The 20000-nt window shown below is 43.0% G+C and overlaps 1 protein-coding gene across 3 annotated transcripts in view; it reads left to right on the top strand.

Moving 5' to 3' along the window:
* FOXN1 (forkhead box N1) overlaps positions 1-20000 on the top strand; it is a 530094-nt gene that overhangs the window by 424352 nt on the left and 85742 nt on the right. For 2 of the 3 annotated variants that reach the window (XM_086955164.1, XM_086955165.1), the window contains 4 exons: positions 1761-1857; positions 18385-18592; positions 19126-19313; positions 19407-19623. In XM_086955164.1, coding sequence (XP_086811290.1) covers positions 1761-1857; positions 18385-18592; positions 19126-19313; positions 19407-19623 — 710 coding nt within the window. Of the gene's footprint in view, positions 1-1760; positions 1858-18384; positions 18593-19122; positions 19314-19406; positions 19624-20000 lie in introns of all 3 variants that reach the window. The other variant, XM_086955163.1, reaches the window with a different exon arrangement.

The following is a 20000-nucleotide window of genomic DNA, read 5'->3' as shown; positions in this document are numbered from 1 at the left end:
ATTTGGGCCCAGATCTTTGGACTGGGTTGAGTGTGTGACATTGATCCACATTCGGTCCATCACCTGTTGTTTTGCAAATTCTGCCCTAAGTGCGCTGGGGATGCCCAGACGTGGGTCCCAGGCACTCCACACCACTGGAGTCAAGCTAGCCGGGCTGATGAGAGGTGTCCATCACCTGTTGTTTGTGCAATACGACAGCTACAGAGGCGACACCCAGTCATTTTGGCATAGAGGCCACACCTCCCACTTAAAAATATGGGAAAGTCTGTGTTGGTTTGTGGGTCTTATAGTGTGTGCTTCAGTTATGTGCCACTGTCTGAGATGTTCCATTGGAGGGTTCATATGTTTAAGTGGGAGGTGTGGCCTCTATGCCAAAATGACTGTCGCGCCGCTGAAGAGTGCAATGAGCACGAAACGTGTCCAGCGTGAATCGACAGGCATGCTGTAAACTGGATCCGCCCGCCGATCCGGTTTTACCTCATAAAGGTTGCTGGTGGGAACCTTGGAGCTTTGATTTATACGCGGCCTCCCAGCCACGGGAGATGCACCACCTGGAAATTTGGGGCCACGGAGCTCCGAATCACGGAGTCTCATTGTGGAGGCATCCATGAAGGATTGACAAGCCGGATGTGCGAGTGGAGGCCCATTGGTGGGCTTGCAACATCTCAGACAGCGGCACATAACTGAAGCACACACTATAAGACCCACAAACCAACACAGACTCATTTGACTTGCCCATTGGAGGGCTCATATTTTTAAGTGGGAGGTGTTGCCTATACACCAAAATGACTGTCGCGCCGCTGAAGAGTGCAATGAGCACAATACGCGTCCAGTGTGAATCGACAAGCATGCTGTGAACTGGATCCGCCCGCCGATCCGGCTTTTACCTCTTGAAGGTTGATGCAGTGGATGTCAGAGTGTGTCTCCTACAGGTGGGAACCTTGGAGCTTAGATTACTTTATAATATTATAAATGCAAGTTTCTTTAGATCAATAATTGAGATCTGAGAGTTTTACATTTATGCTTAACCGTGATCTCCATGATACAGTCGTGCATTTAGGTCTAGTTTATTTTGGTAATCTTTTCACTGCACATCATAATGAGAGCTGCTATGAACCAGAAACTGGTTGCTGTGGCCCTCATATATCATCCAGACTAAAGACAATACATAATGCAGAAAGAGACCTTACCATCTACATGCCTCGTGATTTTACTCCTCTTCTCGCGAGGGCTGGCAGTGAAAGATTGCAACAGCAGAGAAAAGACACTGAAAGTAACTCATCCACTTGTATATAACCCCTGTAAGAAAGCCTTAAAGGTTGGTTGCTTGGTAACAGCTGGGGCTGGGTCATGGTCGATCTGAAACTATTTAACAGTTTGGTGCTCCAGATAGCTCAGCCTGAAGTAGTGGTAGTCCTTTCAAACGCGCCCTTTTCATTTTTTTAACAATAAATATATCTGAGTGCTTTTGTTTATGGTGCTTTCTTATCAACCTCAGAGGCTAGGGGAAACCAGGGCAGTGGTAAAGGTCGCATATGTCCTTATGCGTCCATATGGTAACGCCTGTTGCACTGTACATCGTCTTCGCTGTGTTGCTGTAGTGTGTCCACCCGTACAGTATTGTTTGGTACATGTCCTTTGCATCCCCCTCGTTGAAGTGAAAATGCATGCGACATCAATTAATAGGAACAACACATTGTGATAGTTATGATAATCTCTAAATAGTAATTACAGCCCATCTACTTTCTTTTTTTGCCCAGTATTCTCATTTTCATGGCGCTGAGGAACAGTAAGAATGGGAGCCTGCCCGTCAGCGAGATTTACAACTTCATGACCGAGCACTTCCCCTACTTCAAGGTGAGTCTTCTTGACAGCGACAGACTTTTTTTGTGGGCACATATTTTCCTTTTGCCATGTTACATATTTTGACAGATATTCGTTTATTTCTCTAGCACAAAAATCAGTTTTCTTCAATATTACAGAATTCGTATACATTTCATTGGCATTCAGGCAACCATCCAACAAATAAAAACAGTCTAAAGCCACCAGCTCGGTAAAATCACCTAGCGACTTGAGCCTGATGACTCATTGGGCAGATGTCAGATGGTTGGTGCAAATTGAGCATCAATTGTTAGCGACCTGCCTAGCATTTTTCCATGTGACTTATATAGTAATCAGTCAAATCTCAAAAGGTATATTTGCAGATGCCTGCTACATGGTCATGAGCTCATTTGCATGTTGCGACACTCTATGAACGGCTCTGGAAAAAAGAGTTCGAGGCCCACCACTCTAACCCTGCCTTCGCATTCTCAGCATGCCAACACTCGAATCAATGGCGATTTGCAAAAGCATTTAAGAATACCGGAAATAGTACTACAGGTTTTGTCTTTTGAGTAGACTTTGTGAATAGCCTGTGAAACGTCCAACACCCTATCAGGAAAAGTACAAAGCGGGCACCATCCTGTATGTTTGTAGTTATTAATATTCCGTGAATATTCCAACGTTATTACCATTTTATGGGGCTAATTAAAAAGGCACGTAAATAGTCCGTAAAATAGTACTACAGGATTGCTTCTTTACATACTTTGAGAGTCTGTTTTCCTTAAAGGGGCAGGAGTTGCTTTACATTTTTTTTTACATGTTGGGGAGTATGCACTGCTCCCCTAGACCACTGTCTTTCCGCCCACAATGCTTTTGTGAATAAGTATCCATCCAAACTCAATGGTTTGCAACAGTTATGGCTGTCTAACCAATTACATATCCCATTGCATTTCATACATAGGAGGGGGGTTACTCTTTAGGCCCTCTCTTTTTTTTGTGATTCAGAAGCGGTTGTGAAAACATGTTTGACTCCTAAAAATACTTTTGTGCATTCAAAATTATGTTCTGCAATGGAAAACTGTGATTTTTTTTCAATTGTGGTCTTTGAAACCACAAAAGATTTTTGTACATCAAGCCCATCATTTGTTTAAATAAGTACTTTAACTATAGAGAGCGAAAAGGAAACTGGCAGTAACGTCCCTCTAGAGGGGGAAAGGCAGGAGTAGGAGAATAGGAAAGTGTGAGAGAGTGAACTTTAAAAGGTGGAGGGCATTACTCCATTCATGTAAGGTTCCCAACTGGGCTGAGACTTCTGTCTTGAATTTGGTAACTAGCACCACTCCTTCCTGTAGCCACAACGCCATTTACACAGAACATCCAGACCAGGGAAATAAGGTGCCCTCGAGAACCTTGCAAGGGAGGATAAAACCTGAAGGGAAACACCCTCCAGAGACAGATGAAAGATGTAGAAGTTTGGAGAACAATCCAGGACTTGGTGTAAAAAAAATCCAGAATCAGGAGAATAGCAGACGAGACTTGTAGAATATTTTTGATTTACAGGAAAATCCTGAGAAAACAATGGCGCAAAAATACAGTGCAAGGGGCAAAGAACGCAATGAAAAACAGTGTTGGCTGTATTGTGGAGCACCCTCTCCTGAATTCAGATGCCTTCTATTCTAATGTGCGCCATCATGGATTGAAAAACAGCCAAAGGAATCCACTATGTCCACCATCTTGGATTGGGATCAATGATATTGGTCCAGCTCTGCCACTTCCTGGAGAACAGTGGGCCATGCTTGATTCCAGAAACAGGAAGTAACATCACAGGAAGTACAAAAGCTGTCCTGGATTACACCACTGCCACAAGAATCCACTAGATCCCCATCCTGGACTGGTAATGATTCTGTCATTCACCTCCGCCTCCACCTGTGGGAAACTAGTGGAAAGGTGAATAAATGACCTCCTGAAATAGATACACTTTTACAAACTCTTTTTTCTTCTAAGATATTGCTTGCCTAAAGATATTCTTGAGGCACAACTATTCACCAAAGACGTCACACAGATAATTGGATTTTAAGGTCATAAGGATAAGATCCTCAACATTATCATTATATAATATATCTATAATATTTGCCCTGTGGTGTGTGTTTTTTTATAAATCATCTTATATTGTAAAATTACTTCTAAGCACTAGGATATTTACAAGAACATATGCAAATACCATCTTTAATTAATATGTTGTCATAAAATAGTCACCACAGTCATAGAAGAACATATACAATTGGATCTGGATACTTGCAATATCTTCTGAGAGCCACACACACTGCCATCACACCTTGTCCCCTCAGCATGGCCTCTGGATTGGATGAGACAGAGGCGCCACTCCTGCATGCATGTGTCTGTTTAGCATCATTGTTTTCTGTGCATTCTGACTTGGAGCGACTGACAAGGGAAGATCAACTGTGAGCTAACTCTTACTTGGGACTTTTATAACATGAAAAGTACACTCCCCTGAAAGGGGAGGAGGGTGAGCCATAAGGAATCTGCTGTTAAACAGATTATCCACCAGAAATAGCATTAACAAAGGTAAGTATATTTTACTTATGGAGACTTCAAACCACAAATTCCTCAACTTGTGAATCAATACCAAAGCTGCACATTGAAAAGAAAAGACATAGGGTCTGAGGAGTGGACGTTACCCCAGGATGTCCTTCAGTAATGAAGAGGCAAAGTTGCCCTCCCTGAGGACCTGCGAGTCAAGGCAGTAAAGCTTGGTGAAAGGGTGGACAGATGTCCATGTAGCAGTCCAGCAGATATCTAACATAGCAAAGCCTCTAACCAAAGCCGTAGTAGTGACCTGGCCTCTGATGAAGAGAACCCATAGGTCGTAAGGGATCTCCATCCTAGCCAGCGTGTGGCCCAACTCAATACACAGATCAATACATTGAGACACCCCACTGGTAAACACAACAGTTTCCTGAGTCCTGTTAATGCAAAAGTTAATTATCCCTTTGGGATACAAGAGGTGCAGCCTCTCCTCTTTCCTTAGAAGGGTACAGCAGAAAAACACAGAGAGTGTGAGAGATTGCTCCTCATGGAAGGGCAAAACAGCCGTTGTGAGAAAGGAAGCTTATGGTCTCTTTGGGATTCAAATGGTGCAGCCTCTTCTCTTCCAGCGACTTAATTTGCCCTGTATCCTCTAAACTGTGCTACATCACAGCTAATCTCAGACCAACAGCCAAGTCTGCATTTCGAAGGCTGTGAGGTTTATGGCAAAGGTGGCATCTATCTTCAGAAACAAAGGGCCCATTTCATTTGTTTTCTGTGCATTATGACTTGGAGTGACTGACAAGGGAAGATCAACTTTGAGCTAACTCTAACTTGGGGCTTTTATAACATGAAAAGTACACTCCCCTGAAAGGGGAGGAGGGTGAGCCATAAGGAATCTGCTGTTATACAGATTATCCACCACAAATAGCATTAACAAAGGTAAGTATCTTTTACTTATGGAGACTTCAAACCACAAATTCCTCAACTTGTGAATCAATACCAAAGATGTACATTGAAAAGAAAAGACATAGGGTCTGAGGAGTGGACGTTACCCCAGGATGTCCTTCAGGAATGAAGAGGCAAAATTGCCCTCCCTGAGGACCTGCGAGTCAAGGTAGTAAAGCTTGGTGAAAGGGTGGACAGATGTCCATGTAGCAGTCCAGCAGATATCTAACATAGCAAAGCCTCTAACCAAAGCCGTAGTAGTGACCTGGCCTCTGATGAAGAGAACCCATAGGTCGTAAGGGATCTCCATCCTAGCCAGCGTGTGGCCCAACTCAATACACAGATCAATACATTGAGACACCCCACTGGTAAACTTAACAGTTTCCTGAGTCCTATCTATGTAAAAGTTAATTATCCCTTTAGGATACAACAGCTGCAGCCTCATCTCTTCCTTAGAATGATACGGCAGAGAGAAAAACACAGGAAGTGTCAGAGATTGCCCCCACATGGAAGGGAAACACAGCCTTTGCGAGAAAAGTAGCCGGAGCCCGACCACCAGTTTGCCAGGATGCAACACACAGTACAGTGGTGCAGCACTGAAAGTTCATCGAAGTGATTGCAATAACTCAAATTCAAAGCGTTATTGATAGCTAATTAAAACTATTCACTATACAACCACATTTTCTTAGTAGAAAATATATATACACCTATTGCTTATTAAAATGCCTTCCACACTATTAAAACTCATAGTAGTCATGATTTAAATAATTTAGGGGCACATGCAGCAAGCAAAATACCGGTCGCAAACGGGCCGATTCGCAGAATCGCCCTCTTTGCAACCGGTATTTTGCCATTTGGGATGTATCAAGCACAAAGCGACTCGCAAAAAAAGGAATCACAATTTATGCGATTACCTATTTTGTGAATGCATTTGGGGAATCGCAATTTGAAATTCCCTAAATGCAATACAGGAAGCATGAAAAAATTGGGACCCTGCATTAAGGAATCGCAATTTACCACCAACTTCAAGTTGGTGGTAAATTGCAAATTCTTAGAAAAATGCTCTTTTTTGCATTTTTCTAAGTGCCATGTGGCGCACACACACATGCCCTTAGGGCATGTTTGTGTGCCACATGTGCACACTTACCTGTTTTGGGGTGCATAAGAGTGGCCTATTGGCCCCCTATCCCCCTTGAAATTGCATTAGCAATTTGCGAGTACCTATATGGCACTCGCAAATTGCGAATGTCTTCCCATTCATTTATGGGCCTAAAGGCCTTTAGGCCTTTAGAAATGAATGGGAAGGTATTCCTTAATAGTAAATCGCAATTTGTGATTAGCTATTAAGGAATATTTAGGAATCACAATTTTTTTAATGAAACCTACATGCATAGGTAATTGTGACTCCCTAATAGTGATTCCTTAATAATCGCTATTACAGATTTGCAATTCCCTACATTGATTCATGTGCCCTATAGTTAATTATCAGACCAGTTGAAAATTGGTACTGTTAAAATTCTCTGAAATCCCTTGAGTTGGAGATTGTCAGAGTCATCATTCTAATAAAGCCAGAGATCAGTTGGCCAGCAGTACTGTTAAAGCAGGACAGTACAGCATCTTGCCAAGTACAAATCTCCAGCCTACGTCAATGTGGGCACAATCGTTTTTTACACTTGATATTAAAGCAGAGAAGCAACATAAACGTGTGCCAATGAGTCACATTTGTAACTGCAAAAACAGCAGGTAGCCTATTTCCTCTTGTGTTTCAATTTTTGGCAAATTTCCCCAATGTAAAAAATGCCGACCCGCAGTCTTAAGTATTTGATCTTTAGCTCCTAAGAGATTGGAGCTTTTAGATACGAAGCCACTTGGTTGATAGGATGGTTGAACTGAATGTTCTTGCACTGAGGGTTTCAAGGCCTTTGGCATCTGATATCAACTTTCAGTTTTTTTATATTCTTTTGAAGTAGGGATGTCCTCGATCCTGCACATATTTAGGTCTTGTAGAGCTAGGACTGAAGCTGTGTTCCATAGCGATGGTTAGTACCATAAATCCAAATCTTTTTTCAGACGGTATTTTAAGGACCTGGGTTTAACTACTCTTAATGTAAACCAGTAGCATAGAAGAGAGGCCTTCTGGGTGAGGATTTGGTTGAGAAGGTAGGTAAACTCTAGTGGAATTTGCTGCTGAGGGGCTGCCATGGGAACATGAAACGGTTTTCTCAAGAGACTGTATTTTGCTGTTTTCAACCAATTGCCATGTTTTAGGGAAAATTCTTCAGAGTCATATGAAAGACAGTAGAAAATGTGCACTTATCACCTGTAGAAGAGCGATTAATGATGGGCCTGGCATGTTTCTGGCTGACTGCTTAAAACCATACTACATGGCATATATATTTGAGTCAATATTTTGTGAGTCTGCTTTTACTGAGCCCCTTTTTGTAAAACAGAGGCCTAAATATGGATGAGAGTTGACATCTTCAAATTTTTCTCCATTTGTAGTCTACATGAATTTACGTTTTGATGAGGTAACAAATGATATGATCTTTGTACTGGTATGATTAGAATCCAGACTACTGTCTGCAGGGGGTTTAAAGTATATTGATGGCTTATCTGTGTTTGGTCTAAAAACACAGGGCCCGATTCATAGAAGTAATCTGAGACAAAAGTCTAACTTTACGACTTTCGGTATTCATAAAGGGCATTTACGAATAGTAAAGTTAGACTTTTGGTCTAAGTTTAGCCCAAAAATCTAACTTAAACGAAAAGTCTAACTTTACTACTACTAAAGTTAGACCAAAAATCATTCATTAGCTCCCTCAGGTACCCCAGTTCAGCCATAGCCATATGCAAATCAGTCTCACCCTGTGACTCATGGGAACAGTCCAGCCCAAACTGCCAAGCCATGTCTTCCCTGGACCTATGATGGATTAAACCTAGATCAGTTGACTGGAGGGTGAGTGCTTGCATTGTTCAACACTTCGTCCATCATCCCCTTTGGTTTTGCTACGTCTTTAGAGTACCCTTCTCTAAAGCCTCCGACTCAACCACCACATGAGTTTTGAGGTGGTTGTAGCAAGTACCAATAGACAACAAAGAATGCCTGAGCAATACGATAATAGTATCTCAATAAGCCACTGCTAGGTAACACCTGGCTGGTGACTGCATTACAATTTCCCACCTCAACTGAATCAGTTATCCAGCCTCTCGAACTCCACTCTTCGCTCACAGATGAACTGCTGTGTAGGGGGAATCAGACTATTTATGAATAAATATAAAAGGTTTGCCATGACTAGCATTTTCAGTATTCCATCTCATTATTTGTGTCTGTAGTTTCCTTACTGACCAATTGCTATCTCTTAATGACACTGTCTTTGTCTCTATGGACCTTCATTGCCAAATATCTTACTGATACAATGGGCTGAGTAGCCTCTATTAAAGAGTATATTTTAGACTTACCCCAGTTCACTTTTATTCCAGAGAATACTCCAAATGGGATTACCTCTTCAAGCCCCATGGTCAGATTGACCTCTGGATATTTTATGAACTTCATAACATCATCTATATACATGTAATGTATTACTTTTCCATTAAGGAAGAAAATACCTCTGTCAGCATGGTGTTGCCTGATTTTACATACCAATGGTTTCAAATGCAATGGCAAAAATAAAAGTGGGGATGGGGGACACACCTGTCTAGTACCCCTCTTGAACCTAATGGTAAATGGTAAATAAATGTTTATTGTTTTAGTTAGTTAACTAAAACCGTAACAATTTGTCCCTTATATAAAATGTAACGGTAACATTTTGTCATTTTCCTTAAAAGCTCTTCAACCTAATGGAATCGGAATATATGTTATTCAACTGTACTCTTAGATGTGGGGCAAGCATAAGCCAGCTTAATTAATCTATGGATATATGCTCCTAAACCCATAGGCTCCAGAACCAGTAACAAAAAGGATCACTTAAGTGAGTCAAATTCTTTTCAGCACCTAAACTAATCCAATACGCTGCCGTTGTGGATGTATTTGATGTTGAATCTAGTGAATGGACCCTGTCTGATCAGGTAAACCTAACCCTTCAATTACTGGGGTAAGGCAGTTCGCTATCACCTTAGTCAGGATTTTACGGTCCAGATTTGAAAGTGAAGGTGACCTGTATGATTTGGTTGACTGAGGGTGTAAACGTAATCACTTCACCGGTTGATTTTGGTAATTACTGCAATACCAAAGCCCCCTTATATAGCTTCAAAAATTGTGGCACTAATAATTCCCCATAGGCTTTATCAAACTCTGTAGTTAGACTATCAGAACCAGGTGTTTTCCTGCTATATTATCGATTTATTGTCATAATCTTTTCTACTGTCAATGGTTCGTTGAGTGGTATCCTATTGTCTGTTTTCAGCCATGTAATAGCTATATCATATAGGTAGTTCTCAAGCAGTTCCCTAACTAAAGTCGTTAAGTACAGTGTATAGCTCTCTATAGTAAATTGTAAAGACCTCCAGTATTTCCTTTGAGGACAGTCTGAGATTACCCTTCTGATTTTTCACAGCGGCTACTACAGCTCTGTCCTGGTAGTGAAGTCAATCTTACTGAATGTATCATGGGAGCTAGTGTGGGACCCTATACATTTATTCCAATAATTAGGTAATCAAACAAAGTCCCTGCCACCGCAATGGATTCCCCTTCTGAATCCCTTACTACTGCTTAATGTTTATAGTGCACTGTTTCACAAGTCAGTATGGTCCCCTCTTGTTCAAACGAGGTATATGCTGTATAGTATCTATGTTGACCCCACTTACTCCGGAGCGGCTTGGGATCAGTTTCCAGAAAGTGCATTTCTTGTAATTGGCCTATGCACTTCTGTCATAGTATGACTGCACCAAGCTTTTATTTGTGGTACTATTTAAACACAGAACTTTTCTAAACATGGGGCTGTTTTACTCATCTCGGTCAACGTACTCGTTTGCTAAGTTTTATTAAGACTGTATGCTCATGTTCAGTACATTATTCCTAAGTCTCCATCTATTTATTGACAATGTCTCTACCCAATGTATCTGTTTGAAATTTACAAAGTTGTGTGTTCTACACCCTTTCCCACCTACACAAGAAGCAACTTCCTAAGCAGGGCCCAAAATGTCTACAGATTTACTGCTCTTACCTTTATTAAGCAACAACCAAATACAAATTTGCTTGTCACCTGCCCATGGGGGACGCGAAGCAGTGCAATCCCATTTACCTTCATTCTACCACCAACATGAGCAAGCCTGTTTTATCGTACTTGAGGGAACAGTTGTGCTTATCAAGTATCGCTCTTTATACCAGTAAACTAATCATTATTAACCTCATTATGAACGTGCAGTATCATAGTTCAATAGGGTTATATAGTTTTCTATGCCTTTTTTACAGAGTAATCTGTATACTTTTTTCACTGCTTAGGTAACACCCTTTACTCATTGATCATTGTCACTTCTAGGGATGACCTCCGTCCGCCATGTGAGGCTTTCTTGCTTCTTTCATAGTTTGTTATATTTCGGAGAGCCGCTTTGCAGAGTATAATAGCCCAGAAACATTTAAAGGGCTAGCAACTCTGAATATAGTTAAACTAGGTCTACATAGCAGGCATGCAAATTGATAGAGACACATTATTTACACCTTTGATGGAAACTCTGCATCACTGGGAGAGCGAAGATCATTGAGCAGAGGGTGGGCTAAGCCTTGCCTCTGTGTCCTTAATAGAATTTAAACTTTCTTTTACGATTGCTAGGACATTTTTCATTCTATGTCACGACCCCAAGGAGAGGATTATGTCAGTTTAAAACTTGTCTACCACCAGAGTTGCAATAGAGGGAGTTGGTTTGATAGGACACCTCTTAAAAATTGAATCTGAAGACTAGTCTGCAGCATTCATAATATCCTCTAACGACGCTCCCAGGGCAAATGCTTTCGACGCCATATGCACTCTGGTGGAATTAGCTCCAAACACATTTGTGTCAATACCTGCCTCTTGCATGGCCCATCGAATCCACCGTAAAATGACTGGGGATTAGACTACCCTATGTGATTTGCAAACAGCAATAAGCACTGCCTCTCCCCCTGGGGCCAAAGTTCATCGGTTCTTAGAACTTTCTGAACCAATGGATGCTCGCCAACCGGACAGCCCCCACATAGGCATGGCCAGTGCAAATCACAGATCAAAAAGTATTGACTGACCTACAGGCCAATCCTTCTGCCGCCAACAAGGCCAGGAAGTTCAGGATGAGGACCACATCCGACCCCAAGGGATCCAGACTCAGTTGCTGATACCAACTCAACCACCGAGACTAAGCTAAGCAGTATTGTTTAACCATATTCCCTGCCCAGGTTCCGGAGAGGAGATTTGCAGCACTGAGCGAAAGTCCTTGGATTTGCCAGCGTGCCCTGTAATCCTTCACGCCAGAAGAGGGCGGGACCAGTTGACCATCAACGGGTGGGGATTCTCACAGAGATCCTTGAGAAGATATGGATCTTGGGGTAGATAGATTGAAAAATCCCAAGAAAGTTCCAGAAGAACCGGAAACAGATTTACAACTTCCAAATCAGGGTTACTACCACCAGGTTCGCCGGTTGCCTCTGAGTCTGCGCCATGAGTCTCATTACCATCACTAATGGTTAGAAGGCATAGCTCATCTCCCTGGGCCAGTCTTGGAGAAAAGCATTGGTCGCTGTTGCATCGAGATCCGGTCTACAACTAAAGTACTGTGGAAGCTGATGATCCAGCTGGGACGCAAAGATATCTATTGTAAAAGAAACCCACCGGTCTGATAAGACCTGAAATGCTTCTGAAACAAATTTCCACAGGCATGTATTCTTGAGATGGCAAGACTGCCAATCCACTACTTGGTTGGCAGAGCCTGGGGGATGCTCTGCCACCACAGACATGTAGAGATTGAAGCAGTACTCCCAGAAACTCTTCACCAGGTCCAGCAAAGCTCTGGAGCTCGTGCCCCTAGATGGTTGATGTAGCAGACTGCTGCCACACTGTCCATCTTTAGAAGTACTGAGCAAAAGACGCATTCTCTCGTCCAGCATCTATCCGGTCATCCATTCCAGGCAGTTGATGTGCAGGGTTTTCTCTGAGTCGGACTAGATGCCGCCGATGGTGAACTCTCCACAACGTGACCCCCAGACCGAGCCACTGGCGTCGGACTCTATCACCAGGTTTGGTTGTGACCTGAATATTATGCAGCCGCTCCAGAGCTACAACTGCAACTCTTCTCTGGCTTCGTCCAAGAGAGGAGTGTGTTGGGAATATTTGAGGTCCGGGTGCAGGTCTGATGCCTTCAGGCATTGCAGAGCTTGGAAGTGAAGGGGACCTTGAAAAATGGCCTTGATGGAGGAGGCAAGTACACTACCTCCCGGAGTGAAGTTGAGGGCTTTATCAAGGACCTGCACAATATTGTTTTTGTTTTCTAGAACAGACGGCTCAAGGGCCATTCCACTGAGTTGATCAGAAACTCCAGGAAGACCAGAGATAGGGATGGGATATGAGCAGACTTCTCGCTATTTATAATACATCTGAGGGACTGGAGGAAATCCACTGCGTTCTGCAGGTGCCTGTTCAGAGCCTGATGGCATTGGTCCATGATAAGTATATCATCCAGGTACACTATTGTGCAGATCCTGGAAGCCAGTAGATATTCGACCACCGGCTTGAGCTCCTTGATGTAGCACTATGGAGCAGAGGAGAGGCCTACGGACAGGGAAGTGAACTCAAAGGTCTCAACCCCCCATGTAATTGTAGAAACAGATGATGAGGTGGGAATATCGGGGTAATTAGGGATGCATCCTTTAAATCCATATGCACCAGCCAATAATGGGATAAGAGAAGGTCTCACAGGATATGAATATCTTCCATTTCGAAGTGGAGGTAAACCAGCTACTTGTTGTATTGCCGGAGATTTATCACTGGGCATTGCCGCCATCTTGCTTCTCCACGATGGACAAGTTGCTGAGGGTAGGGGCTGGACAAGGATATGGCTTCTTTGGACTGAAGCTCTTGAATCTCCACCTGGATAACGGTTGCCTCCCTTCCTGAGAAGTTGATAGACCGAGGTGGGAAAGGTTGGAAAGGGTGCCATAGAAATCCTTATGGATCCCTGCATGGCCTGCAGAACCCAAGCATCTGCGCTAAGAGTCCTCCACAGATATGAAACATGCCAGCCTGCCCAACTGCTTGTGAGAAATCATTGAAAACTCACTGTGTGTGTTGGCGGAGGAACCATCTCTGTTGGAGCCACCTCTGGATCCTCTGTGTCTTGCTTACCCGAAGCAAGACACAGAGGATCTCCCGAAGCACGCAGGGTCCGGCCATTGCCCTCTTCTTGAGGGCTCACTTCTACCAGGGGCCTGTGATTGCTGGCAGCGAGCCAAATGCCCCCTGCCACGGCCGGCTCCAGTGAAAACCCAGGGGGGATAAAGATGCTCTTAATCGATGATTGTGTTTTGCCAAGTGAGTACTCCTTAAAGAAAGATTCACCAAAGAGCCTGCCATGTGCTACTTGCCCCGTCTCAGAGGTCGCTAAGTCCCCCAACTTAAAATCCATCTTGATCAGATGTGATCAGTGCATCTCAGAAGAGATGACGCAGTTTGCATTGCCCAAAAATATAACTGCCAGTCGGGCCCAACCGGAGAGTACATCGGGAAGATGAGGGCCCCGATGTTTTTGCATCTTCAACCATGTCTAAGATCTTAGTTAAAAGACCTGTCATCCAGCAGTTTATGTTGGCATGCCATGAGCCTGGGTAGATCACATGCGGTCAGAAAACGCTTGGGTGAGGCACTGGGAAAATTGCTGAAAGCATTTTCAGATCCACGCTCCAGGGAGAGAAGTGATCGCTGAGATCAGGCACGGCATGAAGACGCATGCCCTCTTGCGTTCAGAGGACCGAAGCAGAGCCGCTGTCAAGAAATTATAATGAGCGGCAGTGAAGCAGTAACAGAGTGTTCTTGCAGCCGCTACTGAAAGGCAAATCGCAGCACACAATACAATTTATAACCTATGGCTAGTGACACCACATTATAAATTTAACAATAAAAAAAAAAAAGAGGACCAAAGTCCTGCACTTATCTTCGGCTGCAGCAGGGAAGAAAGAGGATGAGTATAGGCGGACGGAGACTTATAAGGGTCATGATAGATGTTATTTGGATAGTACATGGTTCCGTACTATATCACTACTTGTTCATGGCTGACCTTATTTGGGTCCACATCATGTCATTTCCAGACCCAAATTCTATTCTTCAGGATACTACCTGGTTCCATCGGCCAGGTGGCCCCCCTCTCTACTTGATACTGGAGTTAACACCAAATGGTCACGACTCACTGGGATGTTTTTTCCCCCACTATCCCATTACTGATTCCTCTCTTCTGTGTTTAATTCCTCTGTAGTTCGCGATTTTGGGTTTCGCGGTGGATATTCCTCTACGATTGAGTGGGATACCTCAGTTCCTACAGCAGAGCGCTTTGTAGCCTGCTGCTCATGGTAAATGTGTGTATTTACACTTTGATGCCGTTTCACAACGTCTTTAAATTTGTTATGATACCTATGTACACCCCTCTTTTAAATGTTTAACTCCTCCCTCCCCCTCTCTAAATTTCCAGATTTTGGAGCCCCCCCTACTTCACCCCGTCTGTCCTGATGAAGACCCCATTTAAGGAATTAACTTGACCTACAATACAGGGGTCGAAACGTCGACGGCTTGTTACTCTCGGACATCCGGTTTCAAGTCCCTGACATTACCATTGATGTGGTTAACACCGGAGAATGTCTTTTCCATAATAAGCATCTATTTTGTCCTCCAATTTTGGATGTTACATTTGAAATATTGTATTGCCAATGTCATTTTTGTGATTGGTCTGACTCAATATGACTATCACTTTTTTCTGTAATTTCTTCTAATGAGCACCCCCTTTCCCTTCCTTCCTCTCCCCTCCTCGGGGCTTCTTAAGTTTGCTGATTGACTACCGAACATATGTCATTATTTTGATGAGTCCAGTTTTGTTAATAAATTGCAATACTGTGAATAAGTTTTCGTAATATTCATTTGGAAGTATTCTCAACTTTCACAAATTTCTCTTTGTTATTCTTCCTCTTGCGGGGACCCCCTGTTTTTCATGTACCACATAGCGCCCAGGTCCCTGTGACTGCATGGGTAAAACCCCCTTTTGTGTAATGTCCACTGGCAACTACAGCACGAATAATCTATTGTGCTTGGATGAGATAAACAGCTGAATGTTTGATAGCACTGTACTTTCCATATGTAAAATAGTGCCTTACACACCCTAAGGGAGGTGGAAAAAAATGTTCAATAATACTGTACTTTCCACATGTAAAATAGTGCCTCAAACTATCCAAAGAAGTTGGAAGGATATATCCAAACAGCCAAGGTGAGACTAAAATACTGCAGGCTGGTCCATGATGTGATTCTCAATGTCTCAACCCAATTGCCAAGGTACCTGAGCCAAAGAAGCAAATACCTTAAGGCGGTTCAATTGAAGCCTCTGAGTATGCATAGAACAAAATATGTATGCCATGATTGCTGCAAGTGCAATTGCACATCGATTATAAAAAGATTACTCCTACCTCTAATGAAAAGGTGAAACTCATTTCACCTTAGGCCTTCATGCTGGATCCTTCCAGAGGTACTTCCCTGTTGAAGAACCGGATTAAACCACTTACTGGGTCTCGGCGGCGGGGGAACCGCCCAAGCCTTTCATACCCTTCATACGTATAAAAGGAGACACAGGACCCTTCGTCTGCAGGAGGAACCCAGATTTATTCAAATAGCCTGGGCTATGGAACAGAGTCCCAAGCTCGTCAGAAACAAGACAGAGGAGGCTGCTGCTTTACTCCGCAGCTTACAAGCCTTTTATACATTTTCATTCTGGTCTTTTGGCTGTTAGTTCATTGTTCAATCAGGGCAGTGTTTGCAGTTGATAACCAGATCCAGACGACGTTTGTAGATGGTGACCTGGTCAAGGCTTGGAACACAAATCACTGTTCACTCGGCTTGATCAAGGCTCAGTCTTTCAGGCCATTGTTCACTCAGCTTGATCAAAGGCCGTTCTTTCAGGTCATTGTTTATTCACCCTGATCAAGGCCCAGCAGTCAGACCATTGTCCAGATAACCTGATCACGGTGTCAAGGATGTTTACCATGCTGGGAGCAGGAGATGGAAAACAAATCATTTACACAGGGTGTGAGTGTCTCGTGGCTTTCTGGTAAACTGCAAAGTTTGTGTTGGGTGTGTGACAGTTCCTGGGCAGAAGTGCAGGCTGCAAGATGGTTTTTGTCGTGTCAGTTAGAATTTCCTCAGGTATCAGCAGAAACGACCAGGTGGGTCGTTTGGAAGTGTTTGACACGAGATGGCAATGAAAAAGCAATGGAGTCCCGGTACAAATGATGCCAATGAGAAGAACACTTTTCCTCACTGTCCCTAAAATAATAGTAAAGGATACCTTGCAATGCACAGTCACTGCCTTCCTATTGACAAAACTAGAGAACAATTTAAAACGAGTTTTATATATAAGGATTGCCCTCACGTAACTAACTAATCAAGGCCATATGTGCACAAACCATGAAAAGGCCTCTTGTTGCGCAATTCCTTAAAAACCTTATGGACCAATTAAAGGGTAACTAGAACAGACTTTCAATACTGAGGATATGAAGCATGGACGATATGAGCAGTTATTACGCCTGTCCTCTTATTATTACTAGCTACCTACATTAGTGCTGATTTTGCCACCTACATTAGCTAACACAACCCTAAATTGAATTTAACCCAATTCTTATCAGCAGTGGGTTGCCTTACCTCTTGTGTTTTCGCATGAAAAATGATTACTAAAATTGTGTTAGGGTAGGCCTATTAACTTTATTTCTGTCTACCGTTTAAATGATGAAGTGAAACAGAAAGGAGATCTGGGTAATTATATCCTCCTCAGGGCCAACATGATTCTTGTATTATACACCATCTAGGGACCAATGCATCTGTAAGACTTCTCAAGAGTGTGTCATATTTTGACCTTAGTAGTCTACCATCCAGTGGTATGGGCGATGCTACTTTTGCTTCGCCTAATGAGCTCAATGTGTTTTAGGAAACAAATAACAAAGTTGTGCCAGTGGCCACACATGATATAACCTTGTTGCGGTTATTGCTAAGACAACTGCCACAAAATTTCACCCGTGTGGAAATACTACCCATGTTAGTGTATTTTCTCGCAAATGTACAGTGTCTTTAAGTAACAAGCATCTGGTGTCAGAGGCAATTTTGTAGGTTATTTATTTTTAGTGTATTTTTCATATTAGGTTTTTCAAGGGGGCACCTTTTAGTCCGTGTACAACTCTGAAGTGGTTCTCTTCGGATAGTGATGCACTGACAGGTGCCATGGTGCGAGGACAGGAGCTGCAAATTGTTTGTGCGCCACATTAAAAAAAGTCTAATAAAACAATATTAAAATACCAACAATTGTTCTGCATCTGTTAATATACAAACACCTCATGCCTACAACACACAAAAACATACACTACACTATATACTGCTATACACAAACACATAACTACTTGTTACACCACTACACAATACTACAACTGGTACTCTAACACAGCTGTCATTCACATTATTACTATCCTTGCTAATGCTAGATATGCTTTCACCAACCCAGCAACTATTCATTGTAATACTCAAACACTGCACACTACTGCTACCTACTCATATTGCCACCATCACTAGCTGCAACATGTTATACATCCACATACTTACTACACACACATACATACCACTACTTACCTGTGAAATACATTCAGTACACTCCAAACAAAACCATTTAGCAAGATTGTAATTTCAACGCCAATTACTCTAAAGCGAGACCTGTTGCATTGCAAATGCTTGTTTGTGCTCCCTTCTTTTGTCCAAACAAAATGTAGATTGGACGATCTATGCACAGGCAACGTGATGAGCGGCGTTCAACTCCCAGTCTGAGAGCGGCGTATGATAGACGTTCATTGATTATTCCCTTTTGCTTCTGCAGACAGCTCCAGATGGCTGGAAGAACTCTGTGCGCCACAACCTGTCTCTGAACAAGTGTTTTGAGAAAGTGGAGAACAAGTCTGGCAGTTCCTCTCGCAAGGGCTGCCTATGGGCCCTCAACCCGGCCAAAATCGATAAGATGCAGGAGGAGCTTCAGAAGTGGAAACGGAAAGACCCCGTGGCAGTCCGGAAGAGCATGGCAAAGCCAGGTGAGAAAAGGACGATGCCCGTATTTCAGAAAAAAACCTGCCCCTTTATACTGTCCCTTTGGAAATGACAAGGCAGTTACATATATGCACTCTGCATTCTCCGATGGAAATCACAGTTCAGTGTCTGAGACTTATGTAGCACTAGCACGCTCAGAGAGGGTTAAATGGAAGGCAGTGGATTTATCATGTCCTTCGATGGGTGGGATGATGCTTGAGGGACTCTGCAAATGCACCACGTTGTGGACACTACTCCTGAAAAACAGACCGGGCGCGAATAGTCCTGTCGCCAGGAGAAATTATAATACGAAATAAATAAAATAAAATCTGCCTTAATTCTCTTACACTTTAGTTTTTGTTCAAAGAAATAAACGGTTGTCTAACACTTCCCAGCTACCAAGGCATTAGATGGGTGTGCTAGAACAGCTGATATAGAAACACGCAAGACTGATGTGCACCTTTATTACTCCATATATTTTGAATTCAATTAATGATAATTACTTTGTTAGAAACAGTTGTATGCATCTTTTCAGAAGAGCTTGACAGGTTGATTGGAAACAAGATTGAGAAGATGAGAGCTCCAGTCAGCCCTTCAGGTACTCTGCAGATGTCCTTGGAGACACAGTCACTTTGTGAGCCGACTTCTGCTGATCCAGAATCTTCACAGCCCATGCTTGTGACTGGTGCCCAGAAAGATGACCAGCAGCTCAGGAGGACCCACTCGGTAGGTGACGAATATTCCTGCTTCACATTCTTGCTCCATGCCTTTTAACTGATTTTGGGTACTACAATAAAACAATCTCTTGGCATTCCTCAGACCCACTTCCCAGCTCCGGATCACCAAGATGACATCCGAATGCAGCACAGCAGTCCTCAGGAATCCCCGATCCCTGCTCACTCCCCTCCCAGACACAGAATGAAGATGTTACCAGAGCTCTCTTCAGAACGGATAATGCAGGACACTTTAATGGAAGGAGAACTCAGCAACGACATTGATGCCCTGAACCCATCTCTCACAGACTTTGAACTACATGGTAAGAATCTGAAATGGGTCAAAAGTCCTGTATTTCAATGTACCTGTTCAAAACTCATTACTATACTATTTTTTTAACATGTGAGCACATACAAGTGGAGCCAGATTTTGTAATTTTTCAGCACTTTTAGAAAGACTTTCTGAGAATAGGCCTTGTAAAAAACTGTTGCTTTTGTCTGCCCTCGGACCAAAATATTCGGTTGTCTTGGTCTTTACCAGAGGCCAGGAGATTACACCACATCTCCATAACGTGGGATATTTGTCAGACTTGCTATTAATCACACATTAGAAGTAATCTGACCCTATAAAAGTGGCCGCCTACAGAAAGGACTGAGGCACAACGTTTGAGAGAAGCCAAGACGTTGTAAACGTGGCAGT

Source organism: Lissotriton vulgaris, chromosome 2_1 (genome assembly GCF_964263255.1).
Source record: "Lissotriton vulgaris chromosome 2_1, aLisVul1.2, whole genome shotgun sequence".
NCBI classification, from domain to species: domain Eukaryota; kingdom Metazoa; phylum Chordata; class Amphibia; order Caudata; family Salamandridae; genus Lissotriton; species Lissotriton vulgaris.
Note: the sequence above shows the minus strand (reverse complement) of the source record. Positions and strands in the feature narration are given on the sequence as shown.